This window comes from Nicotiana tomentosiformis, chromosome 12, assembly GCF_000390325.3.
Source record: "Nicotiana tomentosiformis chromosome 12, ASM39032v3, whole genome shotgun sequence".
NCBI classification, from domain to species: Eukaryota; Viridiplantae; Streptophyta; class Magnoliopsida; order Solanales; family Solanaceae; genus Nicotiana; species Nicotiana tomentosiformis.
This window is the reverse complement of record NC_090823.1, coordinates 70,677,992-70,689,026: the sequence shown is the minus strand read 5'-3', so window position 1 is coordinate 70,689,026 and position 11,035 is coordinate 70,677,992. Positions and strand designations below refer to the sequence as shown.

At 38.1% G+C, this 11,035-nt stretch overlaps 1 protein-coding gene across 1 annotated transcript; it reads left to right on the top strand.

Moving 5' to 3' along the window:
* The first annotated feature begins 6,408 nt into the window (after positions 1 to 6,408).
* On the top strand, positions 6,409 to 7,444 carry LOC104104713 (uncharacterized). The gene is given in 3 exon segments (XM_009612854.4): positions 6,409 to 6,699; positions 6,701 to 7,045; positions 7,232 to 7,444. Coding segments are annotated over 3 exon segments (819 nt in total). The 5' UTR covers positions 6,409 to 6,438.
* Positions 7,445 to 11,035: the final 3,591 nt, after the last annotated feature.

Below are 11,035 nucleotides of genomic sequence, written 5' to 3'. Positions count from 1 at the left end.
TGTTATTCTTATTATTCTGCAAACTAAAACCTTTGTGGTTTGTGTACTCCCGTTTTGGAGAGTTAAGCCTTCGTGGCGTTTTGTTGGATATTAAAATCTACGTGATTTTTACTCCAGTTTGAAAACGTGTATTAAACGTTTGTTTGTGTCATTCTTTTCTAAAAGATGATGACTGAAAACGAAAGCCAAGCTGTTCCGATGGCGACTGCCAACGCAACGACAAGCCGAACACCGGCGTTGGCACCGGCAGAAAAACCCGAAAAATTTTCCGGGATTGATTTCAAACGCTGGCAGCAGAAGATGTTCTTCTACTTAACTACGTTATGTCTACAGAAGTTCATCAAGGAAGATGTTCCTGATCTGCCGGATAAAACTCCAGATAATGAACGCTTTCTCGTGATTGAAGCGTGGAAGCATTCTGATTTTTTATGCAAGAATTATATTCTTAGCGGACTGGATGATAATCTGTATAATGTATACAGTAGCATGGAGACATCCAAAGAATTGTGGAATGCGCTTGAAAAGAAATATAAGACTGAAGATGCCGGGATGAAGAAATTCGTTGCCGCAAAATTTCTGGACTACAAAATGATAGATAGCAAGTCTGTTATTACTCAAGTCCAGGAATTGCAAGTGATTATTCATGATCTACTTGCTGAAGGTCTTGTAATCAACGAAGCATTCCAAGTAGCAGCAATGATTGAGAAGTTGCCTCCGTTGTGGAAGGACTTCAAAAATTATTTGAAACACAAACGAAAGGAAATGTCCCTTGAAGATCTCATTGTTCGGTTGAGAATCGAAGAGGACAATAAAGCTGCTGAAAGGAGAGGCCGTGGAAATTCAACAATAATGGGAGCAAATATTGTTGAAGCTAACAAAAAGAGGAAGAAGGCTTCTGGTCCGAAATACAACCCAAGCAAGAAGCGGTTCAGTGGAAACTGCTACAACTGTGGGAAAACCGAACACAAATCTACGGAGTGTCGTGCTCCGAAGAAAGACAAGAAAAGGGGTCAAGCAAACATGGTAGTAAACCATGATGATGTTGATAACTTGTGTGCCATGCTCTCTGAATGTAACTTGGTGGGAAATCCTAAACTGTGGTGGTTTGATTCAGGAGCCACTCGCCATGTTTGTGCAGTTAGAGAGGCTTTTGCTACCTATGCTCTTGCTGAACCCGGAGAGACAGTTTATATGGGAAATGCTTCAACAGCAAAAGTTGAAGGATATGGGAAGGTATTTCTAAAAATGACTTCTGGCAAGGTCATGACTTTGAACAATGTCCTTCATGTTCCCGAAATGAGAAAGAATTTAGTCTCTACTGGACTTCTTGTTAAGCACGGTTTTAAGTGCGTTTTTGTATCCAACAAGGTTGTAATTAGTAAGAATGAAATATTTGTGGGAAAAGGTTACCTCACCGAGGGCCTTTTCAACCTAAATGTAATGGTTGTTGAAAATAATAATAATATTTCAGCTTCTTCTTACTTACTTGAGTCAAATGATTTATGGCATGTACGTTTGGGTCATGTCAATTATAAAACCTTGCGGAAAATGATTAACTTGGAAGTACTGCCCAAGTTTGAATGCGAAAAATCAAAATGTCAAATATGTGTGGAATCTAAGTATGTTAAACATCCTTATAAGTCAGTTGAAAGGAATTCAAATCCTTTAGACTTAATTCACACAGATATTTGTGACATGAAGTCAATACCATCTCGCGGTGGAAAGAAGTATTTCATAACTTTTATTGACGATGGTACTCGATATTGCTATGTTTACTTACTGAATAGTAAAGATGAAGCAATAGACGCATTCAGGCAATACAAAAATGAAGTTGAAACGCAACTTAACAAGAAAGTAAAAATGATAAGAAGTGATAGGGGTGGTGAATATGAATCTCCTTTTGAAGAAATATGTTTAGAATATGGAATTATTCATCAAACAACAGCCCCTTACACGCCCCAATCTAATGGGATTGCGGAAAGAAAGAATCGCACATTAAAGGAGATGATGAATGCGTTGTTGATAAGTTCTGGTTTGCCACAGAACTTGTGGGGGAAGCCATTCTTACGGCTAATCGAATATTAAATCGAGTGCCCCATAGCAAAACACAATCCATTCCTTATGAACAATGGAAAGGAAGGAAGCCCAACTTGAATTATTTTAAAGTGTGGGGGTGTTTGGCAAAAGTGCAAGTTCCTAAACCCAAAAGGGTAAAGATAGGACCGAAAACCGTTGATTGTGTTTTCATAGGATATGCGACAAATAGTAAAGCATATCGATTTCTGGTTCATAAATCAGAAAATCCCGACATTCATAATAATACGGTTATAGAATCAGATAATGCTGAGTTTTTTGAAAATATATATCCGTATAAAAAGGAATGTGAGTCGTTTGGTGAAGGATCTAAACGACCTCGGGAAGAAACAAAAGAAAGTACATGTAATCAGGAGAATCCAAGACGTAGTAAACGTCAAAGAACGTCTACTTCATTTGGACCAGATTTTGTGACTTTCTTATTGGAGAATGAGCCTCAAACATTTAAAGAAGCTATGACTTCTTCGGAATCATTGTTTTGGAAAGAGGCAGTCAATAGTGAAATACAATCCATATTGAACAACCATACATGGGAATTGGTTGATCTTCCTCCTGGAAATAAACCTTTGGGTTCTAAATGGATTTTTAAGAGAAAAATCAAAGATGATGGCACTATTGATAAATTCAAGGCAAGGCTCGTAGTCAAAGGGTATAGACAACGAGAAGGTCTAGACTACTTTGATACATACTCTCCAGTTACAAGAATTACGTCCATACGGATGTTAGTAGCATTAGCTGCAGTGTATGGTCTTGAAATTCATCAAATGGATGTTAAGACGGCCTTCTTAAATGGAGAGTTGGAGGAAGAAATTTACATGGAACAACCTGAAGGGTTTGTGGTTCCAGGTAAAGAAAAGAAGGTATGTAGACTTGTTAAGTCTCTTTACGGACTAAAACAAGCACCCAAACAATGGCATGCGAAATTTGACCAAACAATGTTGTCAAATGGTTTTAAGATAAATGAATGTGATAAATGCGTGTACATTAAAAATGTTCCAAATCACATAGTCATTGTTTGCCTATATGTGGATGATATGTTGATAATGAGTAATGACATTGCCAACATAAATGCTACTAAGCGTATGCTCAATAGCAAGTTTGATATGAAAGACTTGGGAGTGGCTGATTTAATTCTGGGAATTAAGATCAATAAGACTCCTCAAGGTCTGGCATTGTCACAATCTCATTATATTAAGACAGTACTTGAAAAATTCAAGCACTTGGGCTTTAAAGTTGCAAAGACTCCAATTGACGTGAATCTTGCATTAGCAAAGAACAAAGGCCAAAGCATATCACAATTGGATTATGCTCGTGTATTGGGATGCTTAATGTATATCATGAATTGTACACGACCAGACATAGCTTGTGCTATAAGTAAACTGAGTCGATATACGAGCAATCCAGGCCAATCTCATTGGATGGCAATGAAACGAGTTTTGGGATATTTAGAACATACCCAGAACTTTGAATTGCACTACAGTAATTTCCCTGCGGTGATTGAGGGATACTGTGATGCAAATTGGATCACCGGTTCAACTGATTCTAAGTCCACGAGTGGATATGTATTCACTATTGGTGGAGGAGCGGTATCTTGGAAGTCGTCCAAACAAACATGTATTGCCCGCTCTACAATGGAGGCTGAATTCATAGCCTTAGATAAAGCCGGTGAAGAAGCTGAATGGCTCCGGAATTTCTTGGAAGACATTCCATTTTGGCCCAAACCGTTGGCACCAATATGCATACATTGTGATAGTCAAGCGGCAATTGGAAGGGCTGGGAGCGTCATGTATAACGGTAAATCTCGTCATATACGACGAAGACATAAAACCGTTAGGCAATTACTCTCTAGAGGAATTATCACAATTGACTATGTAAAGTCAAGTGATAATGTGTCGGATCCACTTACAAAAGGCCTAACTAGAGAGGTAGTTGAGAAATCATCAAGGGGAATGGGGCTATGGCCGAGAACAAGTCATTGTGGCGGTAACTCTACCTAGAAGACTGGAGATCCCAAGATCTAGGTTCAAAGAGATCAAACAAAGTCATTAATGACGGTTCAACATTGTCAAATAAAATTTTAGTCCATTCTCGTGATGAGACAATGTTCAGTACCAAGGATAAAGCATTAAGGCTTTTTAATGATTTCTAAATTTGATACGGGGTATATCAAATAGTGTATCTACAGGATGACACGTTTAGGAATCACCTATTTAAGTGTGAAGTGTGAGCCGCTTCAAGGAGAACTTTGTAAGGCCAGTTTTCTACGCACTTATGAAACCAGGCGGTGTTCATGGCTGAAACGAACACAACAATGAGAACCAAAGACGGTTAAGGGTTGATTGTGTGACTTATGGTTGTCTAGGTATACACCAAAGATCGACGGTTCAAAGATATCAAATCTACCGATTGACCGAGTATATCCGACATAAGTTTACTACGGAAAGTTCAAAGGGAAACCTACTTATCCAGATGCAATTAATCCTTGCTTGTAAATCACACAGTTTTTCATGCATACTTCCGTGATATAGCCATTCCCCATTCATGTGGGGGATTGTTGAGGTTTTATTTTAAGATGTAATATTCTTAAAATGAGGGTGAATGGGAAATGGAGGGAAAATGAAATTTTGAGTAAAATTTTAAGTTTCCCCCTCTTAACAATGAGACATTGTCCCATATTGGAAGTGGAAGACATTTTTGGTGGGTATATATATAATTGCTCTTCTTGTAGCTCTTAAAGAGTTAAGAAGAAAGCAAGCCTCGCGCCGTCGTCGTCGTCGCTCGCTCGGCTCGGCTTCGGCTTCGGCTACGGCTACGGCTTCGGCTTCGGCTTCGGATTCGGATTCGGATTCGGATTCGGATTCGGATTTGGATTTGGATTTGGATTTGGATTTGGTCAAATGATCGATTGATTGATTAATTTTTTGGACCAAATTTATTTGTTAATAGTAAATATTAACGTAAGATTATCCGTATTTGTAAACGGATATTTTCCAATCCGTGTATTGATAATTTGGCAGCCGGATAATGGTCTTCCCACCATGAAGTGCTTGCTCCACAAATATGAAGTGCTTGCTCCACAAATATGTAATGCTTGATCCACCATGAAGGGTGGACGTTTGGTCTTGCACTCCTTCTTGGCTGCTATATATATGAGCAGCAAATGTTGAAGAAAGATACCAAAAAAAAAAATACTCAACTCAACATACAATTCGCTCAACAAATTGGCTATACATTGCATTCCTTCCTCTCAGAACTTCCATACGTTTTTCTGAGTATATACTCCTTCGTTCTGCATTGTTTTTAACTTCAAACAAAGCAACTGTAAGTGTGATTTGCTACCGAACTTTGTGTTCGCCGAAACACTGGGGTTTGAAGTACCGCTACACCAGTGTGTTATTCGTTCTATCCTGGAAGGAAATAATCCATTACCTTGGGTACTAGGAGGGGATTAAATTCCTTAAGGAAACACTGTGAATTCAGTGGGCTCGAATTTATTATTATTGTTTCATTACGTTAACTTATATTTTGCAGAATTAATATTTACAAATACAGCAATATTGACCGGGAATAACATGTTTAACTTCGTCTTTGTTGTCTTTAATTGAATCACTAAGTGGAATATATCATTGCAGGAAACAAAAGTAACATAGTACATCTTTTTTCTCATGGCAAAAGAGGAAATTACAGAAGTCTTCGTCCAAAAAGCGACTCTTGTTTGCCAGCTTGTTTAATTATCCATCAATAGATTCTGAACTAATATACACCAAAGCACTTGGGACGTATAGTGACTCAACTGAATAGCTTCCAATCAGGGGTACCAACCAAGTTAAGGCTCATATTCAATTTCCCTAAATAAACCAAATTTAGGTGTAATAACCCTATAGCAAATTTCGACATGATAGACTCATCTGCTGCTTCAATTCATGTCTTACCAATTTATTTTGTTCCACATGATTTCTTCTTTAGAAGTTTACATAATATCTCAAACATGTTGAAGTGTGATCATCTAATGGTTTAACTATTGTACTACTTATTAATATTATAAGTAATTACTTAATTATGTTTTATTTGATTTTTTTTCACGGGCCATGCAAAAACTTCGTTTTGATCGTATTTGATAGTGAGACTTGAACACAACTCTGTTATAATAATATTTAAGTGTGTGATGTGACCATCTCCTAAAAAACATTAAACGGTTATAGATAATATAGTTTTTATTATTTCATCATATCTTCCTAAAAAAGAGAGTTGACTGCTGATTTCTGTTTTTTTTTTCAGGAGGACAGGTACATTTGATACAACTTCGTTTCTCACAAGGCAATTAAAGCCATAGAGAAATTAAAAATGTCGGGGGTATCATTAGCTGTGGCTCCTCATTCAGAGCCAGATGAGAGAACATCTTCCTCAACAAAACCTCAGCAAATTAAGGAGCGAAATCCGCAGCAACAAGCTGTGGGTGTAATGGGATCACTTCGAGTAATTGAGCTGCAATTAGTCGCTTTCATTATGGTTTTCTCTGCCAGTGGTTTAGTACCTTTACTTGATCTAATTTTCCCAGCTCTTTCATCTGCATATCTTTTACTACTTTCACGATTCGCTTTTCCAATCTCTAGGCAGAACTTCAACTTCTCGGGAGATATTTCAGGGCACTCATTTTTTTCGTCTTTATATGGTTGCTGGCACTACTGTTGGATTGTTCTTGCCATTGGCATATGTTTTGGGTGGATTTGCAAGGGGAGATGAGCATGCCGTCCACTCTGCCACGCCTCATTTGTTCTTGCTCTCTTTTCAAATTCTAACTGAGAATATTATTAGTGGATTGTCCCTCTTTTCTCCTCCAGTTAGAGCGCTTGTTCCGCTTCTTTATACAGTTCGGCGGATCTTTGTCTTAATTGATTGGATACAAGATGTGTGGATCAACAAGACTTTGCCCGCGAACACACAATTCAAGGTACTTCATGCACATTGATTGATTTTGTCATGTCTTGCACATTGATTGATTTTGTCAATGATTCTCGTTATTAGGATGTCAACATCAACATATATTAGTATATATACGTAATTAAAAAAAAATTAACATTTTAGAGGAGGCTAATTCCAAGTAACTTACCTGTTGGAATTTTTCATTTGCTTTCAGGATGTCGCATGGTATTGGTTTGGGAAGGGCCTGGCAGTGGCTAATCTGGTGTACTTTTCAATCAATCTGTTTGGTTTCTTGATTCCGCAGTTTCTGCCACGGGCTTTCGAGAAGTATTTCAGGGACAGGAATGAGGTTCACGTTAAGTTAGCTGAAGATAAGCAATCCCAAGCTATGAACAGAGCAAAACATACAGATAAAAAGGCAGATTAGCCAATGTTTTTTATTTTCATTTCTGTTTGTTTTGTGCTATATCTTAGTGGTGCACGGAAAACGTTTTTGTTTGATGCTCATTTGATGTTAATATCATGATCCAAAGAGAATTTTGTAAATTTCACAAATAGTTACAACAATCATATAACTATGATTTTTTTTACTAAAGTCCTATAACTTTGTTTTCTTACACAAAAATTATAAAATCTTTACTAACACACACAAAAAAACATAGTGATCTGAAAATATAAATTTTCAGTAGTATTTTTTTATTTGTGATTTTTTATTTTTTTTATTTTTAATCTAATAAATAATAATTTAATTAAAATAGGGATGCTTGTCTCGCCACATGCGCAACCCATATATATATATATATATATATATATATATATATATATATATATATATATATATATATATATATATATATATATATATATACTAAAAGTGAATATTAAATTCTTTAAAATATGATACTTTTATTTTTTATTTTTTTTAAGATTTTTATTTAAATTGATAGCATTTTTATTTCAAGTGCTCTCTAATTATACTTTTTATTTTTTTTTTATTTTTTTATCGAAACCTAATGCATTCCGAATTACGGAATGAATTTACTTTTATTATTTATTTGAAGTTACGTATATGAGTATTGGGTCAAACTGAGTTGGGTCATTCCTATTTCAAGAGAAAAATATAAAATTAACCACCCGATCGAAACTAATTAATTGCATTTGATAGTCAATATATAATGTATATGTTATATCTATATAATACACACACACACATACACACACACACACACACACACACACACATATATATATATATATATATATATATATATATATATATATATATATATATATATATATGTTCACCCTTAAAATTGGATAACAATTAAATTTATAATATGGTTCTAAGGACACGTGATTTCACCTAATACTAATTGATAAATGTGAGGATGAGTAATAGAAATTAACAATAAAGTAAAGCAAACCAGTATATATAAATTGGATAACAATTAAATTTATAATATGGTTCTAAGGACACGTGATTTCACCTAATACTAATTGATAAATGTGAGGATGAGTAATAGAAATTAACAATAAAGTAAAGCAAACCAGTGTTAGAATGAAACTCAGCCCTTGAGTTTGGACACCCTTGAACTGGTTGATGCAAGAACTATAAAAGTATAACAAGCTGAATAACAATGGTGAGAACAATAAAGAGAATTGTATTTCTTTTTGTGTCTGTCAAAACGTATCCTACAAATGATTAGAACCCTTTTTATATAGTAGAGGAGCTTTACTTATGGTACAATTCTAATTACAGAAAGAAACCCAATGATTAGCTAATTAATCGTTTCTGATTTGATCCGTTCAGAGATTTACGCTATGATCCTCGACCAGTCACCGAGATTTACGCCATGATCCTCGGTCAGTCACGGATATCTTGCCTTTCTGTTATTATGCTATTTTCAATCTTGCTCGATTTCTATCTCATTTGGCTACGATCGCTACTAGCCTCGATCTCGACAGGTACCTCGATTCTGTGCTCGGTACCTTATCCTCGTGATATGGCCTATTCCGTTACGAGACAATCCTTCGATGCAAACTCCCGGTCTCGATCAAACAGTAAAATCGGGTGGGCCTGATTTTAACCGTATACAGATATTCCCCTCGTTTTTTTGGAGTGTAATGACAAGAAATAAGATGAGCCTTCGATTTTCTACCTCGACCTGTCATGACATCATCCTTGTGACGTAAGCGATGGAAGTGACTGAAACGACCCGTCTGTACAGTTACCAAGGCATTAAATGCGCGTCAATCGATGGTCGGCCACCGCCAGTATTGAACCGTCGTTGTGAAATTTATATATAGCCCCTTTCTCCATCATTTCGAACTTTTACTTTCAGATCTCTAATCTCCAAAGAATTTTATACCTTCTAACTTCTTCATATGCAAATTTATGATTTTCACTGCTACCATCTTCTCGAAACACCAAATCTTATCATCTCAATCTATTTTTAACTTCAAATCCATACAAAAATGGCAAAAATTATTCCTCAAAAGGAAAACGCTTCTTCATCGCGGCCGACCGGCAACAAAACACCGGTGGAGCCACGACCTAAAGAGTGTGTTCCCGGGGGATGTGTTCTCACTTCTGACTTCAAGACCGATAAAGTCTCGTCGATTCCTGGTTGATGTGAGCCAGTGTCGAGGTATATATGCTCGATAACCGAAGGTTACCTTAAGCAGGTAAGGAAAGACTGCAACTGGAAGGGCAAAGAAGTGGTGATCCCGACCCTGGAAGAAGACATTACCACCCATGTGGAAGGGTTTTTAAGTGTTTACACTTACCCTTTCACGCTGGGCCCCCTAGACCCCGTCGTCATTGATTTTTGTTGTCAGTATCAAATAACCCTAGGCCAAATCCATCATTCATTTTGGCAAATTGTCATTCTGCTCCGATTCTTCGTGAGCAAAGTCGAGGGGATGCCTTTCATCCTTGACCACCTCATCAGGTTATACAGCCCCCACCTCTATCAAGACGGGTTAATAAAACTCCAACGTCGGGCCACCAAAGTGTTGTTCTCGAGCATAGACGAGGACAAGGACTGAGGCTGGATGGGCCGGTTCGTTCGAGTGAGGACTTCCGACCTAATCCCGGCCGAGAAGATGCAATTTCTTGAGAAATGGAATATGAAGCGTAAGTATAATCCCAATGTTAGTTTTTATTTATTGTTTTGCCCCTTTACTTCTTCCCATCGATATCCCCTTCCATGATGTAGCGGTCGCTTGGATGCCCGGTGCAATTCCTAACCTCAAGAGTTGGGTTCGAGACCTGGCCTCGACCTCTTCGTATGCAGAGCGCTCATGGCGCGATTTATCAAAGGGCCGATGGGAGGCCAAAACTCATGGTAAGCCCCTTTTCCATGACTTTGATGGTTTTGTTAAGGCATTTCTCACTTAATTTCTTTTCATATAGGCCTTGGCAAAGATGCTGTTATGAGGCCCCTATCTGGTGAGGAGGAGACTTCGATCCCGGCACCGAAACCGGCGAAGGACAAAAAGAGGAAAAAGACCTCACCCTCCGAGGATCCAGAACCTAAGAAGAAAAAGGCTCGTAAGCCGAGGAAGAACATTATCCTTCTGACCGAAGAGTCTGTTCGGCGTCTAAGGGAAGAGGACGAAGAAGAGGAAGAAGACGACTCCGGGCTGGTGGCCCAAGCAGGAATGAACACCGAGGCCCCAAAGGCCACTGAATCGGTGAAGGCTGTAGAGACTCTGTCTCGAGATGAGGGGGTCTCGGGAAAAGACTTGGGCGAAGTCCCCGAGTCATCAAGGATCGAAAATTCTTCCCACCACACTGAGAAAACGGTGGGTACGGCTGTCGAGGCCCTTCGAGATGAGGAGAACGCCCCAAGTGATCCACTTGGTGCAATAGAAATTAGAGGCTCCCCGCTGCTCCCCTCATTTTCTGAGGGGATGATTCAAGAGGCTCGGGCCTTGAAGACCCTCTCCATCGAAGGAGCCCACGGAAGGGAGGATCCCTTCCATGATTACTTTACTGGGGTCGAAGATACTACCG